This window comes from Merops nubicus, unplaced genomic scaffold (genome assembly GCF_000691845.1).
Source record: "Merops nubicus isolate BGI_N331 unplaced genomic scaffold, ASM69184v1 scaffold24369, whole genome shotgun sequence".
In the NCBI taxonomy this organism is placed as follows: Eukaryota; Metazoa; Chordata; class Aves; order Coraciiformes; family Meropidae; genus Merops; species Merops nubicus.
This window is the reverse complement of record NW_008632130.1, coordinates 9,147-36,383: the sequence shown is the minus strand read 5'-3', so window position 1 is coordinate 36,383 and position 27,237 is coordinate 9,147. Positions and strand designations below refer to the sequence as shown.

At 39.8% G+C, this 27,237-nt stretch overlaps 1 protein-coding gene across 1 annotated transcript in view; it reads right to left on the bottom strand.

The window, feature by feature from the left end:
- Positions 1-27,237, bottom strand: part of CDYL2 (chromodomain protein, Y-like 2) — a 53,862-nt gene that overhangs the window by 18,686 nt on the left and 7,939 nt on the right. The window contains exon 2 of the mRNA XM_008947851.1: positions 4,703-5,297. Coding sequence (XP_008946099.1) covers positions 4,703-5,297 — 595 coding nt within the window. The remainder of the gene's footprint in view (positions 1-4,702; positions 5,298-27,237) is intronic.

Here is a 27,237-nt window from a genome sequence, read left to right as displayed (position 1 = left end):
TCATCCTTCCTGTGTCCTTCAGTATTTGCTTGTGGACCTTTTCACAGATTTCTCTCATCTCCTTTTGAGCCTGTTGATGCCATCTTTCTCCACAGCTTCCTGTGGTATGAGTTTGAGAAGTTGTGTAGCCACTACATAAAGAAGAATTTTCTTTCATCTGTGCTTTTATCTGAAGTTCTACCAGTTTCAGTGAGTGGTCCCTAGTTCTGCTGTTCAGGGATTTAGTGAACAACAGTTTTACATTCCTCAGTCTTCCCAACAACCTTTCTCTGTCTCCTTTCTGTCTTTCTTGTGGGTAATGGTTAATACTGTACATACTTAAAAAGCAGCATTCTGTTGATAATTTGCTAATAATTTCAGACTTCTCCAGCTAAGGGAGCATCTGTAAGATATCTAAAAGCAATGCGTTTTTATCCAAACTGAGAAAGCAAGCACATTTGGTTGTCTTTTACTGCCAGTATTGCTCCAGAATAAATAAAACAGAACAAGCTAAAAAAACAAGAGGAAGCAGTGACTAACTTCATAGAGAGTATTTAAATTAAGGGCACCATGAGACTACAAAGATTTTTGCAATGGAGAAAAACAGTGGTTAGTGATACATGACAAGCAAAAATTCGTCAGCAGATGGTACAGAAATAGAGCGATGTAGAAAATGGAAAGAAAATTAAAAGGGGATGTTTTTTGATCCTGTCAAGAAACTTGACAAAACAATCACTCTCAATTACAGTATCTGGAGAGAAATAGAAATGTTGTAACAGAAGACAACAAATATCAGAAAGAATGGTATCGTTGGCTCCTGGGAACATCAGTGGATGTTCTCATGTAGTTTTTCAACATTTTCCAATTTGCAGACCCTTAAATAACTGCCAGTAAATACGACTCTACTCTCCTTAGGACAGGATGTGTAGAAGGTAGAAGCGTCTGTCCCAGCTTCAGCCTCAGTTCCAGGCCTCCACTAGAGTGCATATATGATTTTGTGCATACATCTGTAGGTATACAGCCATCTTTCTGGGGTAAATATCTTACTGGTGAGAGTTTTATGTATAGGTTGAACAGGAAACACTTGTACCCAGGTGGATGCATACACAAAACCAGAGACTGGTGGAGTCCATTCAAGGAGTCATCAAAAACTAGTTTTCAAGTAGCTATTATTTGTTTTGACAGAACTAGTATACCAAAGACAAAAAAATATATTTTTTTGATTAGTTAATAGTTTATAAATTACTAATTATATTGCTTGGTTCAATACACTGGTAGTTAAACATTATTGTAATATGAAAGAACAGTGGTTCAAGCTGACAAGTTTTAGAGCCCTCAACCACAGACCAGAACTAGTAGCAGAGCTGGACCTACATCTGGGTTTTCAAATTATGGGGAACTTCTGAGTTCTCCAAATCTATGCTTCAGCTCAAAGCCAACTTAAAATTGCTACATAGCTTTTCTGTGCATTGTTACACTCAGCTGTGAAATGAGCCTGGCACTTACTTGGGCTCCGTATAGGCAATCTCAAAGCTGACACAAATGTCTGCTTCATCGGAATCTGCAAGGGGCTGCCCAGGAGCCACAGCTTCTGGGAGCCAAGGAGAGGTCCTCCAGGCTCCCCCTTTGTTCTCCATAGAGTGCCCGGGAGCCCTGCGAGCGCTGATGGGGCATGCTGGGCTTTCAACTTCCAGACTCTGTGGCAGGCTGCCTGAAACCTCTGGCATAGCTGGCTGCCTGGAAGCTACACGTGGGAGCCCTGCCAAGCCAACTGCCACATGGCTGTCAGTCTCCAGGGACAAAGCCTTGGGACCTTGGCTCAGATTGGGAGAAAGTTTTGAAACCCAAGATGTTTGGCACAAAATTTCTGTTATTCAACAAACTGGCATTTTTCTCCAAAACTTTCATTTGTAATTTGTAAAATTTCAGACCAGTTTTAGTGTGTTGTTTATCCTGATTAAAATGAGTTTGTGCTGCTAAGCGGACACGTGGCAGAATCACAGGGGCATCTTCTGCTACCTCCCTCTGAGTGTGGATGCTGAGGGAGTTCAGTAAATTGTTGGACTTGCTCAAGAGTAGTGCAAGTTTCTTTGATTCAACACTGTAAATGATGCAAAATCCTCTATCAGGAAAAGTGACTTCTCTCAAGCCTGTAGGGCAATATTAGAAAAAAGATAGTATTTTTATTTTGACCCTTCTTCACCAGTTTCTGTCTACTCTTACTTTGTAGTCTCATCTCTCCTCTTCGTAGTTTTCTCCCCTATGCATGTGCTGGGTATCACAAAGCAAGAGTGGAGGGATCTCTGACCTTGGGAGTGCTGCTGAGTATGGGTTTTTCAGGCAAGAAGCAGGCAGAGATTTCAGATCTCTTGCTTTTGCCTACAGGGAGGTCAGAATGCAGGGGAGGAAGGAGAGCAAACTACAGAGCAGAAGTGATGGCTTTGGAGAATGCAAAAACCATCATCAATACAAGTTCTAAAGGAGCTGTGCACAACAGCTGTCGGGGCAGGAGCCCTCTGTACGTGGGAGAACACCTGGCTGCTTAGGCAAAGCAGCTTTCTGCTGAAATAGAGCTCTCGTACAGGGATTATTCAAACGGGCTGGTGGCTGCCGTTCCTTAGCTCTTGTGGGGACAAATGAAAAGCTTGCTTGACCTTACAGTTCTTTGTGGCCCTTTAGTTCTTCATTAAAAATGTAAAGATTTTAGAATATGGAAATTAATGCATTTTAAAGATTCATTTTGTACCAGAACTTCCCCAATGAATAACATAAAACAAATGTCTAAAACCACTTCATTAGAAACAGTAAAAAAGCAAAGAAAAATAACTTTATACACATCTGTAATGAGACATGAAAGTCTTTTTAAAGAAGCAGGTAACTTTTTAAGCAGTCTCTAACTCCTCAACTTGAAGTGTCATTGCTGTCATCTGGGCTACGTACACATTTAAAGCTGACCATACATTTTGCTGGTTTGGGAGTCTTTAACAAAATACTTGATGCCTGGATTGAAAGGTCCCAGTAGTTTTGGGATGTAACCAGTAAGACTAGGCAAGGTCAGTTCTTCCCAAATCAAGTAGCATTTGCTGGGTTGCCAGTAGGGTGGAAAATGAAAAGCAAGGTGATATAATTCATGTTGACTTTTGGAAAGTTTTTGGCAGGGCAATTCACAAGAAGCTGTTAAGGAAATGAGTGCTATCATGGGCTATAGAAAGTGGCTAATAAAAATAAATAATTGGAACAAATGGTTACTTTTCATCATGTCAAACGATGAGTAGTTGGCTGCCCCAAGGACCTGCAGAAGGATTAGTTTATTTAATGTATGTATTAATGTACTGGGAAGACAAGTGTGAGAGGAAAATTTAAAGGGAATACAAAATAAGTAGAGTGAAAACTAGGAAAGATTTTGAAGGGCTTCTCTGAGTCATAAGTAAAAAGTGAACTGGTGACAGAAAAGCAGAGTAAATGTATAATGAAAAGAATAAAACATATAGCTGTGTTCTAAATTAACTGTAACCAGCAAGGAACAAAACTCTAAGAGCAACTTAGAGTATTATTTAATGAAAACTTTTATGTGGTGTGTAACAGCAGAAAAAATAATTCTGCAAAGGTTGTATCACCACTGTATCAGTAAGCAGCAGGAAATCATTTGGAACAGCTCCTGCTGTTTTTAAAAGGTATTAACACCCCTCCGCCCCCTGCCAAAGACCCAAGAGTGTACTGAAAACTACCAAGAATCTGGAAAGACTTCCAGAGGGCAGGAAGGCTGAAAAGGCTGGGGCTGCCTGCTGAGTGACAGGATGTCCTCCACTTTGTCTTGTCATATAAGGACAGGAGCTTCTTCAGTGAAATAAAGGTTAAAAAAACCCAACAGAACAAAACCCCAAACCCAAACCCCTGATTAAATATCATGTGCTTCTCATTGTTAACTCCTGGAAATTACTGCCACAAAGAAACACTGAGGCTTTAAATTTGGTATGACTTAAAAAAAAGCCAAAACAATAGATTGCCACATATAGATAATGAGAAGCTACTTAGTTTCATTAAGCTGAATAGTTCACTATAGAAAATAAACTTTTACTCTTTGAGAACTACACCAGTCAGTAACTATAAGGATTAGAAAGAAATTTCTTCTGTTTCTTCTCACTCTCTCCAAGGCTGTCTGTACCTTCCTGTAAAGTGTCTTGTGACTTCTGATGTATCCAGTCACTGTCAGAGGCAAGGACTTGGCAGTTCTGGGTACTCCTGAATACTGAGGAACTTGAACATTATTCAGCCATACTAACCAGGATACTTCACCAAGAGTGTTATTTACTGTGTTTCTAAAATAATCCCTGTCTTTCTAGACCACTAGGGCTGAGCACACATAACTGAGAAGTGAATTGTTACCTGGTGATACACAAACCTAAAGCTGCAGTATTATACATCCCTCTGTTGCCATTCCTATCCCATGCCTTGTCATCATTTCCCCACAAGGACTTAATGCTGCACAGGCAGGAAACAAAGCCCACACTGCCGCACGTCGCTCCGTGGGAAAGGGAAGGAGAGAAGCCAACTGATAAAAAATGGTATGATATGTGGGGAAAGAGTGTGAAACTTATGTGCTTCTCACCATATTGCTTGTGTAGCATGACAATGGTTTCTCCACAAGTGGACTCTCTGTTTGCAGTTGCTGCCATTAACATCCCCCTCCCTCCCCAGGACTGTAGTTGTTTAAATCACATACCAATTCCATTCACAACAGGCGAATCGTTGCTAACTTCCAACACGCTGGGCAAATTTTGTTCTCCTTCATGATCATTTAAATCCATGTTTTGCTGTTGTGAGACATTCCCAAAATGTCTAGAATCTTTTTCATGACTCCCATCTCCATTCTGCAGACCATTATGTGGCTTTTTCAGTGGCATGATCTGTAAACCGCTGGGAGTAGTTCGGTAAGTGACAGTTTTAGCAGCCCTGTCGTTGGCAGACCCTGGCTTTGCTGCATATCCTCTTTTCTGTTTTTGAAGAGATGGATTGATTCTCTTTCTTTTGTGCGTTGACCCTTTAGACTTCCCAGATTCAGAAGGTCTGTGTGGTATTTTATCAATAGATGACCCTCGGCTTTCCCGTAAAAATTTTGGAGCAGTGGCCTGTTTCCCATGTCTCGATCGCTTTTCTCTAGTAACATGTAGTCCATTGAACTCATCAATAAATTCCTCACAATGTAGTAGATGATGTTCAGGTTCCCAGGTGTCTTCATTGCTTCCGTAGCCTTTCCACCTGATTAGATATTCCCATTTGCCCTTCTTGTTCTTCCTTTTGTCCACAATCCTCTCTACCTAAAAGGAAAAAACAAAAATATATTAGAAAGAAAAAGAGCTGGGTCATGAAAATGACATTCTTCATTCACAGCTAGGAAGGCCTCCCTGCCACTGTAAAGGCACCTCTGTATTCATGAGATTCTCCTAAAATATTTCTCCTAAAATATGAACTGACTCTGACATAAAAGCCTACCCAGAAATGCAGAAGCCTATTTTACAGATTTAAATTTGCCTCATCCTCACAGGGCGCAGTCCAACAGGAGATCCCCACGGGATACATACACAGCACGCTGACTGCTGCTGAGAACCCACCCAGCTGCTGTGTGCGTGAGCTGCTGGACGCAGCGTGTAGGAACCAGCGCTGCATGTTCCTGTCTGACAGAGCGCTCCCAAGAACAGCCCTGGTCGTAGGGGAGAGGAGAGCAGTAGCCCCAGCAGTACTTTACCAGAAAGGCCATTTTCCCCTTCTGAAAGCATTAAGAGACATAAACACCTGATCAGATCTGATCTGGGAACCTGCCATAGCCACAATGTGAAGAAAGAAGAGAGAGCCTGGAGATCATTAATGACGGCATGATTTCTTTGAAAATCTGGTTGTAAAACGAGACTATTGCTGCTACCTTCCTCATCTACCTCTTGCTCAAAAGAGCTAAAGAAAACATCTTTTGCTCAATTGTCAGCTACTGATCATTCTCCTGAATCCACACATCCATTATGTCCCTATAAACATCCCCGTACTTCTCTGTGTCTCGAAACTATAATGAACAGAGAACTAATTGTAACAAAATACAATATTTCACACCAAAGACTTTAATTGCAGGTAGTGTACATCCACTTTGTTACTTCCAATTTATAAAAATTTGTATTTTTTTACAGTATTTGATTAAATGCACAAAATTTGCGAGTGCACCAATTAAAACAAAAAGCAAATGAAGGACATAAAGGCAGGATTTTTACATAGAAGTAATGGATTTCATTAACCTAATCTAGAGAATGTCAGTTTAAGGAACATTTCTGTACCAGGGGATAAGGGTCTATATTGAGACTACAAGCTGCATGTGAATTAGTCGCATCATGCTGTTGTGGAAAACTGACTGTACAAGTGGAGAAATCTTTGTGCTGTCTCAGCTCTGGCAAGATGTCAGCTAGAGGGACAGTGTGTATGAAACCCCAAGCACAATCAGCGGACAGCAAGTCAGGGGTTTAAATTGCATCCAGTGGAATTTAGATCAAGTCATTGGGAAAAATGCTGCAACAATTGTAAGAATTACGCATTAGAACAAATAATGTAGGGAAGGTATGGAGGGGTTTTCAAACAGTTTTTGTTAGATAAACATCTGACATGAAAAGTCATTGGTGGAAAATGGGGTTAGGATGAGAAAACCTTTTGAAGTCTTTCCCAAGCTTTATTTTCCTATTATTTAATTTTTTCTTTTCTTTTTTTTTTTAAGATGTGGCTTATGTGGGCTAAAGATGCCACTAATGAAAAAAAAATCATTATAATTAACCAAAAGCAATATTGTTAATTTAGAAAAATAAAGAAGTGGCTAGCTAATGTAATAGCTTTCATTGCTCTTCAAAGAAAAATCATCTCATGTGAAGAACAGAGAACACCAGTGGAATCTGTATGGAGAATTTAACCTTGAAGAAGGGCAATCACAGCAGTGTAAGTAATTGTTCTTTTTAGGTCCCCAGTTAGAGACAACCAATGGATTAATTCTGTCTGTTCACTGGCTGGAACTGTACATCCATAGAAATCTTGGTGGGTTCCCCAAAGGAGTCTAAATGTAATTAGCAACTAAACATTATACTTCTATCTCAATTCATTTACATGGCAACTGTGCTACTATATCTGTGTCTGAGTCATAGTGGACAGCTTCCCTCCACCTCCAGGGCACTCGGCTGCAGCATCCCAAACCGCTCGTTCCTGGACTCAGTCTTATCAAACACCTGCACAGAACCACTGCAGGAGCAGGGCAAGGAATCCTCTTTACTCTGAACTTAGCAGTCTCCTTCAGGATTGCTCAGTGTGGCAAAACAATCAACTGAAGCTCAGTCTAGGCGAGTTTGAGCTCATTTTTCTGAAAAGAGGGAAAAGTCCTCACAGAAAAAAACCTGAAGTGGCAATATTTTTTTTTGTCCTCATTTGGGATGTGTGGCTTTCAATCGTCAAACGAATAGACTCATGTTCTTGTTGACTTTATAGAGAGCAGCTGTCCAAATTATCCCTGGCTTTAAAATACTTCTCATCCTCCTATCTGGGACTAGCTGGAAAGACTGTACATGAAACCATGGAACTCTGTAGTGGCCTGTGGGTTGTCTGTGGATTTGTTACTTTAATTACTGCAGCTCACTATACCAAGGAACAAAACATATATATATATATATAAATGTCCTGGGGAAAAAAATTAAATTGCTGCTAAACTCAGTAGACCACAGCTATCATTACCGTAGAGAATCTGGTTTAGTGCTATTCTGTCTGCACTAGTTGAACAATACAGGCATTCCCCTCTCTTTTAAATTCAGGGGTTTGGACTTGGAACACAAACTCTGTGCCTTTCCTTGGAGTAACTTCTCTAATACCAGTTGCATTCCCCTATTTGCTCACTGAAGGAAGAAGCTCAAGAAGGATGGACAGATACCTGCTGCTTTCCAGATCACATACAAACCCCAGCTCTTCAACCTCATCTTTTTCACTCGTGCACCAATCTTTAAATCTAACCACACTGATTTCCCAGGTTCATGTTGTTGCTCTACTACAAGGAGGAAAGGTGAAGGGAAGAGGTTTTATGGAAAGCATTTTTTAATATGGAAATTACTCAAGGATTTTGGTTTGGACAGTATGCATATCAAATAAGAGGATAAAAGGAGAAAATATGAGTGGTCTTTGTTCCTGGGAAACAAAATACTGGCAATGGAAAATGTGATTAACCAGTTCAACACATCATGAAGGGAGAATAAAAGTATTTATGAAATCGGGTCAAATTTAATAAGTGGTTTCAGAAAAAACATTCAGAAAGCAAGTATATTTGGGAAAGACTAAGCATTTCATTACAGCATTTTCAGAACAAACCTATCAGTTTTCACTTCAAATTTAACCATCAAAAAACAAATAAAGAGGGACTAAATAAACTGAAGGCAAAATGTTTTGTTTCTGGTCAACCCTCTTTTTGGTTTATTGTTTTGCTCGGCAGAAAATGAAAAAAATGTGGGTTGATCCAAAATTAGTTGTTTTCCTTGAATATTTTGGTTCAGTCACCATACCCACTGGCTTAACTAATGATGCATAAAACATCCAAGTAGATATTTGCCTCATCCTCATTACTGCCTCATTGTTCATTACTGAATGCATTTGAGAGTAGCATCGACCATACTTGACCTCTCAACATGGTCCCTTTTCTTTCTTGGAGCTTTAAGTTCCTCACTGGTATTTATCCCTTTCAGAATGCTGCTGTGTCCCTTCCCTGCCTATGGTGATGTGCTTCAGTGTAGGCACAGATATCAGGTTTTTACCCACACCTAGGACTGTCTCTCCCATTTTCCTTCTGTTCACAGTCCATAGTAATAACAAACATCACTATTTTGGGGTGGTTTTTTTTTTTTTTTTTTTTTTTTAATGATATATATATATTTATTTTAACAGGGAGTATATAAAGCTATGATCTCTCTGCATTTACATAAGGTCACACAAATGCATGAGTTTTCTTAATGAGAAATGATTCTGTGACAGCTAGTGATTAATAGGAAGAATAATTTCATTCCTTCCATAGGATGAGCAACACACACTTCTGAGAACATGCAGAAAACATCTACGGCTTCAATGGCTGACTCTCCATTTCCCCCCACAGTTCTGTCTTTAATGAAAACTAAATAACGTCTTCCCAGCAGTGACCTTGGTAGTTACAGTTTGCCAGATCCTTGAATTCACTGTCTTTGGGTTGGAAAACTAATTAGTTAAATTTAATAAAAGTGAAACAACTGTAAACAAAGTTTGTAGGGCTATCACAGTTAAGAGGGCTAGAATTGACATACACCATTACTTTCCTGAATTTTCTCTCTCCCTACCCCTCCTGGCTAATTCTGGATGAGTTGTGGTAACGACATGTTACCATGTAAGTATGCTTAAAGAGAACAAATAGAATGAGACCATGGCATCTCTACTAATGCATTTGGAACACACTTTTTAGCTTCCAACTTAAACTTAGCTCTTAACACAGTTGCACAAAATAGGATAAAAATAATAAATAAAAGTCTTTTTTTAAAAAAAGTTTGTATTCTAAACTTAATGTGAAATTAAAAAGAATACTAATAAATTACAGTACAAATCTGTAGAGCTTCATCAACCTAGTGTTGTGATGTGGTGATCAAGGTTTTATATATGTAGAGTACAACACATGAGGACAATAATCTCTGCACAAGAATAAAACAGTCTTCTTCACAGAAGATTCAGGGTCAAAATCACTCATTTAACAGCATAATGTTATTGTCCACTTATTAAAAAAAACAAACAAACAACAAAACAAAAACTAGGCTAAGCTAAAAAAGGATAATTCCTACTGAATTATTTCTACAGATATAACTGTAAAGTTGGAGCACTGTATACTCATCTCACAGTTCACAGGAGCTCTGAAGAGCATAAATAAAAATCCTTATGCTCCCAGAAAGCACCTTCCAGAGATCAGTAAACTTACAGAAAGGTCTGGAAGATTGCATATCTACCTAGTGATTCCCAAAATAAGTACATGCCATCTTCTCTTCTTGCCATCCATATCTATGTAAACAACTTAAACTGTAATCTGTGATGCTCAGATGGTCTCTGTTAGTGTACAGTACAGAGCAGCAGACTGATTTAACTAGAAAAACTGCTTTTCATTACTATAAAGTACAGGACTGGTACTGCTTTATGTGTTTTTTCCTTGGAGGTCTTTGTCCCATGTTGTGCCTCAGCGTGTTAGAAGGGTATTTGAACAAAGTGCCAAGGAAAGAAAGGCAGTGAGATTTCTGAAAAAGATAAAGGCCATCTGATTCAACACGTTTGTCTCTTAAAAATTCATTACTGCCCTAACTTCCTCCTTTTTGTTACCTCTAAAAAAGAATATACTTCATTAGCTGTAAATTTCTTGCTTGCTTGCATTTGTAACTTATTTGTGTTTCTCTTCTATTTGTATTTAATTTCTCAAAATCTGGGAGTAACTGGACCATTTGTTCCAAATGTACCAAAAAAAAAAAAAAAAAAAAAAAAGGCACCATATCTTCTGAAGCAGTCAGTATTCACATCAGAAAAATAATAGTGGAATGGATGCTGAGTCTCTCTTCAGAATCTGACCCACAGTTGAAAACCAGAGTGGATCCAATCAATGTGCCAGCTATGAAATCCCCTCAGTAGTAAATTTGTGTGGTTACCTGGAAGGTCAAAATGAAAGCGAAAGGGCTAGATAGTCATAAAAATGAAAGGGAAGACATTCCTCATCTGAATTATTCACAGGCAAAACATCAAATGACATCTTCCCAGGAAGTTCAGTGAATACCCTCTTAATGTCAAGAAGACATTGCTTTTTATTCAGTTCCTTTTTTTCTCTTTTTAAGTGTATGGATTTAAAATTTTCTACAATCTTAGATTCGGAAGAGGTGTTAAACCTGCTAAGGAAATCCTGGAAGTTCTGCATTTTCACTGGAAAAAGGCTGTCAGCCTCATATTCTACATGGGTGCAAACCACTCTCTTAGGTGTATGTGTCCTCCAACACACACACATGAAGACTTAGAACAGAACAAATAAATGCTGTAAAAACTCCTGCTGCTCCCTGCATGTGAGCCTGCACCTTTGGTCCTCCTCTCCTGACAGACAGTAACACTGCAGAGGCTTCCTCCTCTCTGATTTGATGGTCCAGGTTTATATAGAAAACATGACATTATATATTATATAGGACATGTGCTGCACCTTAGTTGTATTTTAATGTAGTGATGAGGCAGTTAGAAATTACTCCTAAAAGACTTTTCTTGACCCAGCATTTTGTCTGCATAAGTACACAGTTATCTTCCCTGGCATCCAGGTATCCCAAAGAAACTGAAAGATAAGCCTCACCCCATGTTTATGTAAGCAACATGATTGCCTCTTTGGGTAAGAAGTCTTCTGGCTGAAGGAGCTTCCCTTTATCACCAGTTTAGAACAAATGAAGCCCTGGCTGATGGCCTGCAGAAAGCCAGGCAACCACAGCTTCCATGTAGACTCCTATCTCTACTGACCATACACCATTTTTCCTGGAAGTCCCACCTTTCTCCGAAATTCAGTCTCACTTGCACTGAAATTCTGGTCTGGTCTCTCAGTTGTTCTTTTCTGGCTCTTCTGAGAACTGCCTTGGTGCCAAATCTCCAGTTCCACACAAGGGCTGTACTTCCCCCCTTGATGCCACCTGTCCCTGTTGCTGGCTGTACTAACAGAACCCGATCTCCTGCCCTTGTCCTCTCTCTGTTTATGGCAGATTTCTCCTGGTCACAACTTAACAATGTTCAAATTTCCCAGTCTGTTAAAGCCATTTCTCTCTCACTATAAATCTAATGATGTAATCTAAATAACCTTTTTCTATTAGGATATCTAAATGTGGGTGTGTAAATAATAGGGGTGATAGAAGTGCCACAGTCATCATGGTTTTTTGGAGCAAAGAGGATAATAATAATATGCACAACAATCTTGCACTGGAAGAAGGGAATTTTTCTGTCAACTGTTACTGCCCCTTGAGAAAGGACTGGAAAAGGAAAACTGGCAGAAGACACAGGGATCAGAAAGGGGCTTCTTGGTCAATGTGTAGTCGCTGTCATTCTGGGCAATTATGTCACATCAGCCCTTTCACACAGGCTGTGTTCATGATACAGAACACATTTCTGCACTGCCTTCCTGTTGGTAAGCTGCACAGCAAGCAGCTGTTCATTCTTAAATAAAACAATTTTGTAAAAAACATTTTAGTTCTTCATTTGGAAAGCAAGAGTTTCAAAGGTGCTAGAAAAGTGTACTAAAAAGTAAATATATTCTTTAGCAGTAGGTTACAGTAAGCCTGACAATGTTCTTTGTATGGAGGAATTTTTCCTTTGCGGTCCAAGCGTGCACCCGTGTCACCAAAAGGACTGTTGTGCAATGTTGGGGAGACCTCTTCAGGTCTGTTCCTCTGGAAATGGTTTAAAACCTTTTCACTTACAGACATTAATCAACACATAGAACACATGGCAACCCAAAGAACACAGGGTTTTGTATTTTAAAGCATAATTATGCATTTCATTTATCAAATCCCCATTTTCTTTTCTACATTACATTAGTTCATTATTGTATTTCAGTGTTCAGATTTCTTAAGGGAAGGAAAGCAAGAAGCAGGCCATACCAAATTCTTAATGTTAAAAAGTGGTCAGTTTTGAACACACCCTCTACTAACTTGCTAGCACATTTCTTCCAGGATGAGTCTGTTAGAGTGCTATCTACAACATTAGAATTTGATGATAAATGCTTACTTTTATTTCAGTACTAACGTGCAGCTGGTAACTTTTACTGTACTGCTAAATTTGTTTTGTACATTGTAGTGCACACTTTAAATTTAGAAACAACAGATATTTTCTTGGCTTGTAGACCAACAAAGTAAAAAATAAATGCTGTTCCTATTTACTATCATAATGAGAGATTTAAAAACACAGTTAGCGTGTGCTGCTAATCTAAGAGAATTGAGACACGAAGTGTGCTTGGAGCAGAAATGTTCTTACACAGTCTATTTCTGTGACAAGCACAGATGACTAAAAGATGAATGAGAAATCTAAATTCAAGAAGACAAAATATTTTGCTAAGCTCTACAAGCTGGTTTGGACACATGTATGGCTCTCAGCTTTCTAATACTGTGGACTACTTCCTGAAATGTTTCTCTGTTGAATTCAATGGGATTCTCCAGTTTTCTACCATCTCTGAGTATGTGTATGGGAAGTGTATGTGTTTATCAGAAGGGAAGCGTTCAACTCAACCTATTACGGACCTGATTCTGCCTATGCTTCCTTTACAGTCTTACAAGTCAGCAGAGCTATTCCCAATTTACCTAGATGCAAGTAAAATCAAAACAGGACTTCCTGGGATTTAAACCATGAGGTTTTAAACTTTTATTTTAAAAGTGGTTTATAGGAACAGGAGCAGGACTTGAAGAGACTTCTCAGCAAACCAGTGTTTATGTGAACATATCACATTTTTTTTTCAGTAAAACGGCCTGGAATTTGTTAAAAATACTAATGTTTCCAGATGGATGTGGAAATATGTAAGCAGTAGTTAAAAAATAAAAATATGACTATCACTAAAGGTGCTTTTCACTACTGTTGAAGCAAGTCCAGAAATGCAGGAAGCAGTTATTAATTTACATAAAAGCTGCACTTGAAATCATTAGAACAAAATGAATGCTGTTTTCTTTTATGTGCATTTGCAGTTTGCTCTGCTTTACCTTGTTGATTTCTACATTATTTTAGTGTTCTGTTGTACAGTCCACTCATTTTTTTCCCCCACCACATGGGCTTCATTCAGATTCAACTCAAGACCAGGACTTCAACACTTTTACATCCATCCCAAAGCTTAGCCAGAAATGATGATTCCCCATAAAAAAATAGAATGGTTCAGCTATAATACAGTGTAAATAAATACTTGCACTACTCTGCTGTGCTACCACTCAGTGACTCATTGCTTTACAAATGCTACTAGTACAACTGTCATAAAATAAACCACATATTCTTGTGTGGTAGGTACAAAAATATTTTCTTAGCCCTTTTACTGCAAAGTGGTAAACTTGAGCACAAAGAAGTGAAAGCCTAGGTTTTGGGGAGCTGTTCCTCACCCCGTGGTTTCCAGAGGTGCTGAGGGCTTAGGATTTCAATGTGAGCACGGGCTTCAGCTGTTCAGAGAGGCTTCCCCAACCCAGTGTGACAACAGAGGGGAGCTGTCTGAGGCAGCTTGCTGGCTTTGCAGAGCTTACATGGCAGGAGAGGACGAGAGACACCAGGAGGGTACGGCGTTGTGAGGGGGCTACAAGGTGATACTGCTCAGTCTAAGTGGCCGTGGTACAACGCCCTCTCTTTGGCAAAGTTTTTGAAGTGAATTTTATGGTGATTTTTGCAAGAGCATGTGGAATAGCATTTTTTGGGTATGGTGTGTAAAGAATCTCCAGTGACAGTAAGTGTTTTCTAGCCACTGTAAACACATGAGCACTTTTGAAGTGATCAATACATATTTGACAGAGAAGCAAGTCAGAAAGAATTCCCAGCTTAGAGGCCTGAATGTGACGAAGGATGGTAACTTCTGACACCCCCCCCCTCCCCCGAGACAGAAGGGAGAAGGAAGCAAAGAACTCTGTCTGTGTTACATTAATGGCTGGAGAAGGATAAGGAAATATCATAAGGATAAATCATATATCCATTTCATGCATTTTATCCAGACTAGAATGGAAGGCAACTGGTTTGGAGCATCCATGTAGCAAAGGTAGTAAAAGTCAAATTTATGAATAATACCATGCAGGGGTAGGTTTTAGAAGGAAAGGGCTAAAAATAGATAACTTTGTACAATATAGAAGGTTTTCTTTGAGGAAAAAGCTGAAGTAGCAGTTTGTAAAGTAGCAGGATAATAAGAGAAGAAAAGTCATGAAACACAAAGGCTTCTTTCAGAATTGAGTAGAATTCTTCATTTTCTTGGTTACACAAATGAAGCTAATGTGATGGCAGAATACAGGAACGAGCCAAAAAGAAAGGTAGAGCAGAGAAAAAGAATAAAGAAACATGCTTTAGGCAACTACAATGGCATGATAGAAGCACAGAATTTTATAAGTATCCAGGATACCAGTGCAACATCACAGAAAAATGGCACATAAAATTTCAAAAAATTTCTGTGAAGGAGTAATTGTCAAAAAGGAAGACTAATACATCATTATCCCCTCAGAACTAGCATTCAGATGAGCAGGGTCAGTAGGCCAAATTCTGGCCTCGATTATTGCCTTGGTTTTCACCACAGATTTAGTTTGTGTCTGAGATCTGAATTCTGTCCAGTGTAAACACAGCTTACTACTGGTGCCTGGAAGGACCAAACTATCTTAGGGACAGTTACAGTAGTAAAGACAGCTATGACAGCTGTCAGCATTCATCAGACAGATGCATTTTAAATCATGTGAGTGCAGCTAGTTAGAAATCTGCATTTTAAAAGTGGAGACAGTGCTCTAAATGTGGAGATGCAAAGGCACATTCATTGGTTTAATGTAAGAGTGTGTTTTGGAGCCATCAGGTGGACCCTGTGTGAGGAGGAGGCTTGCTTACAGTCTGGATGGAAGGCACCAACCCATCCGTGCTGGTACAAATGTGTGCAGTGAGTCAGAGGACAACACCGTGCTGCACGGCAGGCTCTGGCTGCATGGTACAGTGAAACTCCTCTGGCAGTAGCTGAGTCCCCCAGGAGCTGCTACCAGAGCCACATGCTGCCGAGGAGACCATCACAGGTTACCCTCTGCTGTCCTCAGGCCCCACATCCTCTTGAAAGCTGTCTTTAGCAACAGATAGTCACCATTCCTTGACCTCAGTGAGCCTTGGTAATTCACACAAGCCTAGGAAGTGTTAATTGATGAGGCCTGAGTTCTTTTAGGTCGTCATTATTCCTGAAGATGGGTTTCAGCCAAGTGTTGGCAGTGCTTCCTGCTGGAGGGGTTGCTATAGACTGGAACCCGTTACTACTTCCAGGGAGGTCCCAAGGAACAGCACTGGGGTTTCTCTGGTGGACGGGTACAGATCTTGCCATCCTGCTCAAAACCCTTGCCAGATCCCTCCAAGGGTTCCTGGGGAGCCCCATGCTGATAGCTCTCTATCTTCTCTTTCTGTTGTTAGATGATGCAGATGTACCAAGCGTCAGGGCGAGACTGGGACTCTGGAGAAGCTGAGGAGCCATTTAGAAATGTCTGTGCTCGAAGCAGTACTGAATATGTAAGTAGTGAATACATTACAGAGGAAATTTTCCATGTATTTGTTAGTCAGATTCCTAACTTGGCGGTTGTGTTAATACCTCAGCTGCTCCTGGATGCATTTACAGCAGCGATGTGGCAAAGGGCTTTGTTCCATGTGCCCCCATAGAATGGGGCACTATATTATTATAAATGTAGGGTTTCTGAGATTTATTCCCTACGTTGTCTCCCTGGGCTTAGGCTAGTGTATGTTCTTTCCATGTCACTATGCCAGTCGCAAACTGAAGCCGTGGAAGGCTGCAGCTGTCTGCTTGTTATTAACTGAGGGTTAATGCCGAGACCAACACACGTTGGTGCTCCAACACCCAGACTCTTTTCCAGATACTTCATGAATGGAAGCTTAAATTCACACTTTAGTATATGAAACCACTGAATCACATTTAACACTAAGATCCCACTTGCGAATGGTTTATGAAATTACAAAAAGGAGTTTTAACAAATGGCTAATAACTTGTTAGAGACTTTTATGAATCTCACATCTAATTAATCTTCTAATTCTAATGAGTCCATAATAATCTTCTGATGTCCTCACTGCCATCCCTAGTACAAACCATACATTCATTCAAACGCTGGAACAGATGTCCAGAGAGGCTGTGGAATATCCATCCTTGGAGATCCTCGGAACTTGATAGAGCAAGACCCTGAGTAACCTAATTAAGTTGGTGCCCTTTTAAACAAGAGGTTGGGTCAGATGATCTCCAAAAAGTCCCTTCCAACGTATATTATTCTACAATACATAAATTTTGCCTAAAATATTAACTAATAATTTACTATGCATTATTCTTTTCCACTTGGAAAAGCAGCTCATTTTGGAAAAATGAGTTCTATGCAGCCTGTGCAAGCGGGTGTATGAACTGACTCAATTAAGCTGAGTTCAGATTTACTAGGCAGCTGGCAGGGAGTTTCCCACAAGCAGTTCTGAACTTCCTCCTTTCCTTGACCTGATACCATCAGCGTTCGTTGGCTTTCAGGTCACACGGAGAGAGCAATCTACTCTCTGAGATGTACAAGGGAGAGAATGGTTGGAGGACCAAGGTTGGCTAAAGACTAGAAAGATTTTCTCAGTTAGTAAGTGGACTTCTATAAATCTTGAGATACATTAAGACATATTTATTCAGTGTATTTTCAATATTTGTTTGAATACTCAGTATTTATGGTACAAGCAGAATAAGGAATGTGCTGAGTTGGGCTGTGAACATACAACATGTGCCACGACAGCAGCTATATATTTGCTCTTCATCCAATAGGAAGGAATTAAAGGCAGGGATAAAAGGGCTAAGTTACCATACATTTACCACAAAGATGAGAGGAAATGTGTTAATAAAAATACGCTTGTAGTTCTTCTACCTGTCCTGGAGGTTTGTGCAGAGATAGTAGCAGAATGCTCTGCAGGACACAATGCTTAGATGAGGCCTGAAAGTCTGAGTTTCTGCTTCTAGCCCACCTCACCACCTCAGCTGTTCCCTTCATATGTGCCTTATCAGAAAAGAACACCCTCTCTATAAAGTGATTTCAGATCTGGTGTTGAAAATGGGAAAGGCACATTGAAATAATTTTTATGTACAACAGTCTACAAAACAAAAATTTTGCTGAAGCAAATCTGATTTGAAGCCTAGTCAGCAATACAAAAATAGGAAAAATCCCCAAGATTAACTAGTGCAGAGTATCTGCAGTTAGTATTTGTGCTAGCTGTGGCTTGTGCTTAGCAGTTTTGTAGTAGATTATGCAGTGTAATGTCCTGACAAGACCAAGAGGTTCCGAGCATACTCGGGAGTCGTAAGAGGCTCATAAGATGAATACACATTTTCATTTGCTGGGGAAAAAAAAATACGACTAGATTAGATGGCTCTGGAATGACATAAGGAATTTGTGATCACACGTCAATATTTCTCTCCAAAGAGCAGTTGTGTACAAAGTCATACATAGAAAAAATAATGTAGAAACAAACTGTAACACTCATGATGCAAGATTGTTATATTCTTACTATTTTAACAGAAATACTGATAAATATTGGGGGAAGTATTGCTTTTATAATGCTTCCCAGCTGTAGCCTAATGAAGGAAAATAAACCTCATCCTTTTAGAGTAGTTTTAGGGATATTAACTAAACTCAATGAGGCATCTAGAATGCAACAAAACTGCCCTTCTAGATAAGAAGTATTATCTTACGTTTTGAAGATTCCAAGATGCTATGCACAGTGTAAAGTTTTTAGTTTAATTCCAAGGAAACAAGAAACATCAGGTGGTCGTGGAAGAAGGGTTTGAATAAACGGACAGTTTGTCTTTAATTAATCAGAGAATTTCACCTTGAAAGTACGTATTTCCCTGATCACTAATCTGAAATGTTATTTTCATAGGTAGAAAGCACCATGCAAACTTATCCTGCTAAATGGATATTCATGATCATTACTAGTATTCAACAGCATAACAGGTGGAGCTCGGAGAAGTGAGCTCTTCCCTTTAATATGGAGTGTGCCATGATGTTTTACTTGTTCCTCAAGTTAAATGGTTGGAATGTGTTAATCTCAAAATCCTGTCCAGAGCATCCGTCAGATCAGTGCTAACGATTGCTCAGCGTGCCCCAAAGACAAAGATGTTAGTTTTGCAGTATAAAAATTCGGTATTATTCTGGAAAAGACCTTGCCCTTGGCTGTTGAGTGTCACATACAGTATGCAGAATATGTTCTGTGCAGCACGGGGCAAACACAACCGTGCAGAACCTTATGCTATGTTATCTTTACAATTTCTGCCCTGTTGATTCCTCTAATGCACACAAACATCGTGTGCAGGTTTTAAAAGGCAAGTTCACACCTGTGAATTACTCTTAAATGGAATCTGAGATGTTTTACAACACATGTAAGCATATATGCTAGTGAGATGACAGCCACCGGGGAAAAATTAATGGAACAATCTTCAGTTTTTCTCTAAATGGCTGGAAGGAGATTTCTGAATGTGACTGTGAGGGAGAACAAAGTGCATGGATCACCTGTACGCCTCCTATGCCTTGTGGGAAACGTTTAATACTCCAGACGAGTGGTCTGAGGTGTTTAGTAACTTCCTCTGATGGCTATATAATATGGAATCATTCTTGGTCAAGATAATCAAAATGTCTGAAATCCTTCCCCTTTCAACTGCTTGGTGATGTACTCTCTCATTTTTTAAAACCCTCCATAATACTACACATATTAACAGTGGAGAGTCCTGTCCAAGTTAATCAATAAGCTGCTTCAGTTTTGTGAAAGGAACATAATTGCATTTTTTCTTCAACATAAAAATCTATTTGGCTTCAATTTTTTATGGTAGATATTTAGAAAGCAAAGAGATTTTTTAAGCTCTCTTCTACCCCAGGGTTTGTACTTTAGGATCTAGGTTCTTCCCCCTATCTTATGCCTGTCTAGTTATAGGACTCATAAATCAGCAATATGAAATCTAATTATGTAAATAATTATGGGCATTGTTCAATGAATGGCATCCTGTGACAATGTACAGTGAGAAAATGTTTCATTCTAAAGACATAGACTCTGAAATAGTTGTTTGGAACAGTATAAAGTACTGAAAATTTCTGCTACATGAGAGTGATATGCACTTTATGGTATATTCACACACTAGAACTCATTCTTGAACAGCTGGTCATCATGCCTTTCTTAAAACTATAGTTTTTTAAACACTGTTTAAAATAAAAGGCGAATAATATCCTGTTCATCAGATGCTCTAATAATAAAGGTGAAAGAGACTCTGCACATTTGAGCTTGAGGTTTTTAGCATTTTAGGTGTTGTGTCATATAGTCTAAAAATGAAAAATGTGAAACTATTAAAATAATAATGACTTTCCAGAGTGAATGACATATGATACCACAATGTTTTTTTTTTCATTGTGACCAAAGTTTTCTTTTTTTGACAAACGATTAGTCTGTGGTTATAAAATTTTCAAGGATGTAGTGTCTTGATAATTTTTTGAAAAAAACCTAGCATACAGCTCTAGAATGTATTATATACTATGGCACTGAAGAAAGACCAGTGGCACTTCCGTGTGCCACTTTCACTTGAGTAGTGAACTGTCATGACATTACTTACAGGCCCACAGATTCACTTATTTGCAGGCCAGAAGGGACAATTACATCCATCTAGCCTGTCTTGGGCTCACAGGACTGTTTTTCATTCAGCAGTTCCACATCAAGTCCCAGATTCTGATTGAGGTAAAAAATGCCTATTAGAAAATCATCACATCTGAATTTTCAGTGATTCACAGCAAGTACACCATTGCTGTTAGTTTATCTTTCTAAGTGCTGTAAATAAAATGCTATCATCTTAATGTTAAAAAGTGCATCTCATTTCTATTCTGTGACGGGTAAACTTCCAGCCACTGGCACCTTTCATATCTCTGTTGGCTAGTTTCATTTTCTAGGCCTTAAATCCTGCAAAGTAGTTTGCAGCTAACTGAACAGATGGTCTCCATATTTCTTTAAGTTTTGTAAAATTTGGGTGCTAATGTGATAGCTCTGTCTAAAATTTTGTAGCTGCTTCAGAAGCCATATTCTAAAATTTCATCCTGTTAGGGTTCATCACTTTTGTTTAAAGTTCAAATTCACATTCGTTCATGTAACTTTGAGGGAGAATGTTTTTCTGAAGTGCAGGACTATAACTGCATTCACCAGATCAATATGTCACTTATTTTCTTTGTTTTGTTGTGTAGGAAAATAATGCCTCTCGTAAAGCTGGTGCTATTTCGACTAAAGAAAAAGGAAAAAATACATCTGAGGAAGACATGCAGTGTTCAGTTCTGTGCCCCAGTTTTATTCCTGCTATGCAAAAAGTTTACTACTTATTGTCTTAAATCTGTACCCACGTGTTCAGTCAAATGGACAAAAAGAACAGTTTTCCCCCGTGCCATACTGGATCATTGCATACAACTGTATAATTACACACATCTGTCTACAAACTGCTTTACAGCTGCATAAATCTGTACCCTGTCTGAAATGGGACAACAAAAAATCAGAGTGCTAAATCAAGTGCTAAATATTCACTTGCATTTACTTAGAGTCATGATACTACATAAATGCAAAACCTTAAAAGAAATGATCTATGAAAGTTACATGTGCGGTAAAAATTTAACAATCTACCTTCAAAAAAAATTACATTTTCAGTGTTTGGGTTTCTTAAAAGCACATGCTATGAATTCAAAAATACAACTTAAACAAACCAGAACACTTTAGGAATGTTCTGAAACCAACCATATAAAGCACTAATCAAATGTAAGGGAAGACCTCAAATACTTGGAGTTTACTGCTTTGTATATTTTTTTGACCATAGTAAGTACAATCAAGTCTTTCTATCCAAAGGATTAACATCCTTTGGATACGTGTGCCCGAAAATAAGAAAGGAGTTGGTTTTGCTGACCTGAGAAACCATTCACTAGACACAAGTGATTCACTGTGAACTGCACTGGGGGAAGTGAAGAAGTAATGGCGCTTTCTTCTGAACCTCAAACTTATTAAATAGTTTGTTGAGACTGTTGGGATATGTAAAAGAACTGCTGTCACTTTAGAGCAGACAGCGAACCAAAAATTACATGATTTTCTCAAATGAAATTCATGACTAGTGAATCAATTTCTGCTAAAATAACCCAGTTCTGCATTTCAGACATCAGGGAACTCCATGGGGTAAATTCAGTCAGTAGTTTGCATTAGTGATACATGAGCTCACTGGTCCAGGGCAGCTGAGTATGAACGAGGTTTTCATTCACTGATCACAGTACATAAGCTACACTTCCCTGTCCTTATAATACTTTTGTAGCCTACATGAAAGATCTACATATTGAGTTAATTCTGAAGCCAGGTTTTCTGTGGACTCAGCTGGGGACAGCCCGTGGGACTTTGCTGGCTCTCCTGGGGAGCTGGTGATGGCCAGTGGGGCTTCCAGGGCTGCCTCAGGACTTTGGAAGACCAGGCCAGCAACATCCAGAGGAATTCCACTAGCAGCACAAAGGGAAGGGATGAGTTGGGGTAGAAAAGCACAGAAAAGGTCTGAGCACAGAGGAAGTGCCTTAGAGCCTTCAGAGCAGAACAAGCAGTTTGGGATCAGGAATGATCTTGAAGTCACTGTCCATATTGCCTAAATTACATGGTGAAGAAAGTGACTGCCTTGCCCCGAAGTCAGATGGGAGATTTATGACTTTCTTGAGCTACACACACAAAAATAGGAACAGCACAGACCTATCACAAGGAGAGGCAAAGCAATCCTGTTATATTCTAGGATGCCTTCATTTTCTGGAAAGATTGACAATCTTTTGCACCGTGAGCATTCTGGAAAGTTGTGAATATTTTCACTTGAGGGCCAGACCCTCAGGTATGTTCAAAATACATTTCAAATACCTGAAAATATTTTTAAAAGGCTTCATAAAAAAGGAAGGGGAAGACAGATTCACTGAATAGTTGGGTAGCATTAATTTTTTTAATATACATAAATTATGTTCCTGTATGTGACAGTAGAACCTAGCATAGTTCCAAAGCTATAGATTATGTCTTAGCAGAAGTCACAAATTTCTCCAGCACTGTAACAAGCAAGGTCAACTTGGTTAGTTGAAGTTCTGGTTTTTAAATGATTTTTATAAAAATGTTTTGGCCTAGGGCTTTTCATTTTCTTGGTATATCTACCATATTTCTCAGCTTTTGGCATTAAGGCACACTGGAATAACTTTCTAAAAAATATTTTTTTTTGATTTTGAGTGCTCCAAAGTAGATGGACCAAGAATATAAAATTTACAATACACGTCCATTAATAAAGCCATCCTGTAGCCAGAAAGTAGGTGTGATAGTACTTTTCTTAATGATACCAGTTCATCACCCTGAGTCAAGTTTAGGTTTCTATGGTGAATATTTTTCTGCAGAGGAGGCCTGAGAGTTTACTTGGCTTATTTTTCCCTCCACTGCAGTCCTAACCAGTACGGGTGTTAGAAATCCTTTCCAGAAGCAAGCTTTCACTTTAGGAGGGCGAGAACCTTGCTCATTGCAAGATGAGAGTCTGAGCCAGACATCCATTTCTTTCGATGACAGCGATTATATATTGTGGCTGACTGTGATGAGGAGTTGATAGTCATGACTGTTGAATTAATATCTTGGGAGATATCCTTCCCTCCTGCATTGCTGGAAGTGAGATAAGTGATGCTGCAATGAATTTTGCCCTTTGAAGGTCGGTGTCCATACGGCAAAGGAAACGAATCCTCGCCATTTGTGTTTTACATGAACAATATTAACATCCATGAACATTTCAGCTTTAACCACATGATGAGTTTGGTTAACAAAAATGCCATCTCCTTATCTTCTGTGGGAACTTATTTCACAAAGCAAATCAGCTTGTTTCTACATGAGTATGGAACTCCTGGACTTTTGTGAGCATCTGTGAACATGGTGACCTGGGGCAGTGGAAGCCATTTGCAGTACAATGTCATTTAAGCTCCATTCAGAGAAGTCTGATCAACCTGATGCTGCAAACAGCTGCTGAAGCGGGTGAGCTGCACCAGGGTTGCTGATGTTGCTGAAACTGGTGCAGCATAGAAGTGGTGCAGTGTTTTAGAGCTCCATAGTGTACACGGCTCAAAGGTCAGACTGAGAGCACTGCTTCACAGGTCTGAACTCTAAAGAAACTCTTCAGTCCTATATAGGATTTATTAAGATCATTAAAATAACACCCAGTCCTAAATGAGCCACAGCTTTACTTCCTCTCTGTTGTGGCTCTCGAAACTCGGAGAGTGTGATTCCCTCACACAATAGCAGCGAGAAGCCACAGATCGAAAGCAGCTGCCACCATGGTTGAGAGGGGAATGTGCTCCTAACAGTCTGCAGTTTCTGTCCCAGAAGTGCTGCAGCTACTGGTTTACCCCATTCAGAGATGTCTCTGTTTGAGTCAGAGGTTCAAGTAACCTTCTCAGAAATGGGAGCTGAAGGCTAGTCACTACAAAAGGAAAACCAACAACAAAAGTGGCTGTTAAACAGCCTTAGTTCATCCTGTCTCCCTCAGTCACACCGTGTCTGTCACTGCAAAGCCCTGTTCCACTACTGTACAGTCAGAGGGGGAATGAAAGGTAGGTCTTGCTATCAGTTCTTCTGTGAGATCTAAGGCTTATCACACCGCTCCTCTGCTAACCCTGAGGCTTACTACTCAAGTACTTTTCGAATCTTGAATAAGTGATATATCAAATACTAAATATCTGTAGGCAATCCCCAGATATTCCCTTGATGCCTGTATGCATTTAAATACACATCCAAAACATACCTTTGTTATTCTCAGTACCAAACAACATCCTCAGTGAGTAACCCTGCACTCTGAAAGATCAACTGTCATTAGACTGCAATTTTTGATTACCAGAGATGCCCGTGATTTTGGAATGGCTGCCTTTTGGTGGTAGCAGGAGCAACAGCAGCTAGACATGAAGTAAGAAAGAGGCTTAGGGAAAGTTGTGTTAGAGCTGCTCAGAGCTGTACAAAACCCCAGAATTAATAAAGGAATCTAGAAATTTTATACAGAAGTGTTATGTTAACACAGAAATTCTTTCAGTTCCCTAAGGAATTCTGCCCTGTGGCTTGGGGATAAAACAGCATTAAAGAATGCTGTCCTTGGTTCGTGGACTGTACATTGGACACATATATTGAAATGGACTGCAGAAAATCAAGGGGTGCATACTCTGATAGAACAGCAATGCAGATTGCATATCCAAAATAAAAGAGTAGTTTTCATATCTTAACTGATGAGTAAGCAAGATGACTTTCCCTGTATACTAACAGTAGGGGAGGAAAATTGTATCATTCATGGTACACGTGGAAGGTCCAGTTCACGCTAGAAGGAGACCTGCCTTTGTCTTCTAAACACAGCAGGTTGTCAGGCGTGTTTGATATGACTGGATGAAGCACAAAAAATAACAGCAGCACAGCTGTAGAACAATTCAAATCACAGCCCACAGTAGTTTGTCAATAAGTGGAAACCATGCACCCACTGCAATACTTGATACCACTTCTAAGAGTGGGAAATGTGGTATCACTGGCACTGACTAGAAATACTGTTAGTAATGTCATGTCAGAAAGCCAAAGTGTGGGATGGTCAAACAATGCAGGAAAAAAGATCCTGCATCCTTAGTGGTGCTCATGACAAAGCTAGGGGACTTGTTATTCAACTGGGAGAAGCAGCAGTCTGCCATCAATTCTTCTTGCAATTTCTTGAAGCTTTCTGAGGCAGCAAGAACAACAGTTCACACAAGGTTATGAACTACAATAAGCAGTCTGCGTGTTGAGCCACGCTGTTCCTTGATGAAAGTGTGTTCTATCAGTGTGATGAAAGATTCACAAGAATAATAATCCAAAGCTTGTGATGTGTACGATGGAAAAAAATGGGTGTCTTCCTTGGAGCTTGGAGTTTTTGTCATCTTGATCCACCTGATAAATGCCACAGAACGTAATCCTTGCATAGGCCTTAGTCAGCAGGGAGGTGACAAGGCCACCTTGGCACTGTCATCTGATGCCGGTGCATGGGCAGGGCACTGGAAGCCACTGGGGGCTGGTGAGAAGGCGGCAGGAAGGTGGCAGGAGGGCGGTGAATGACTCTCCTTCCAATGGCCCCCAGAGGGGCCTTGCTGAGCGGGGACACGGGAGGAGCAGAGCAGAGCACTCGGAGGCTCCTCAGCTGCCATGGGCTCACACGGGCAGCCTGCCCGCCGCCTGCTCCCACGCTGTGTGTGTACCTCGGCTCCCCTAAAGGTACTAGCAGCAGGAGGATGCACAAAGGGCTCCTAAAGCAAAGGGAAGTCAGAGGAAGGAGCTGATCCAAGTCCCCTGGGCTCTGGAGGCACCGCTCAGCCCTGTGATGCTGAACAGTTGAGCTCTGAGACCCCACGATTCCCACAGTTAATTGATGATTGCCATTCTTGGCGCCAAGAGCCAAATAAACTGCAGCAGTGAGAAGGCCATAAAAGCTGGCCAAGGGCCTCACTCTTTTTGTTTTATTAAGAAAGATGAGTGTTTCTGTGGGTGTAAAGTATAAAAGCCACTATTTCCCCAGTATATGTAAAAATACATGATCAAATACAGTTTTCTGTGGTGTTTCTGTTGGATATTTTGTGTATCATCAGTGCTCAGATGATTAGGGCTTCTATTGTACATAAGACATTATCAGGCCATAAAGGTAAGTAACGGGAACATTCATTGTTACCAAATATTGCAGCCAGAACTATTTTAAATTTAAGTGCCCATCTCACACTTTGTTTTTATATGGAAGGCCAGAAAAGCAGTCATTGTGCATTTCCACTGCAAGAACTAAGATAAAAAAATAAAATTCAAATAAAAAATTCGTTTCTGCTGCCAAAGCTGATACCTACTGCTTCTTTCAGCTTCCTGCTACTTTTATCACTATCTCCATACTACACTGTGGTGCATTTTGCTGACTACACAAATACTGTACACTATTATGTATTAATAGGCAGCATATAGTAGTATTAGATATATAATAGTGACTACGTGGATAAAACATTGTCAGGTTCCTCAAACTCTCTACCATCTCCCTTTCTGACAGTTACAGTACACTGGTTCTGACATTTCAGCACAGAAGAAAATTATGAACCTGTGGTAACATTTAATTGCACAAAAGTGGAAGCTGCTTCTCAACTTTTTGCATTTTTGGATTATGAATAGCTTGAATTTGTGCAGCCAGACTCTGTTACAGTCTCACTCCCAGTTACTGCATTTGAATTGCAAAGTTTTAATTGCCCCGTGTCAGCTCAGTTTTATTCCTTCAAGAACTTCCAGGTTATTTCCCCTGAAGTCATGTGAAGGCATTTTAGTACACAAATGTAGTTTTCCTTAGAATTCCTAGTACTTAATTTGGGATCCAGAAAGTCTCCATCCTCCTCCCTCTGTGGATTTTGATATTTGAGTCATATTCTTATTTAATTTGAAGCTATAACGTCA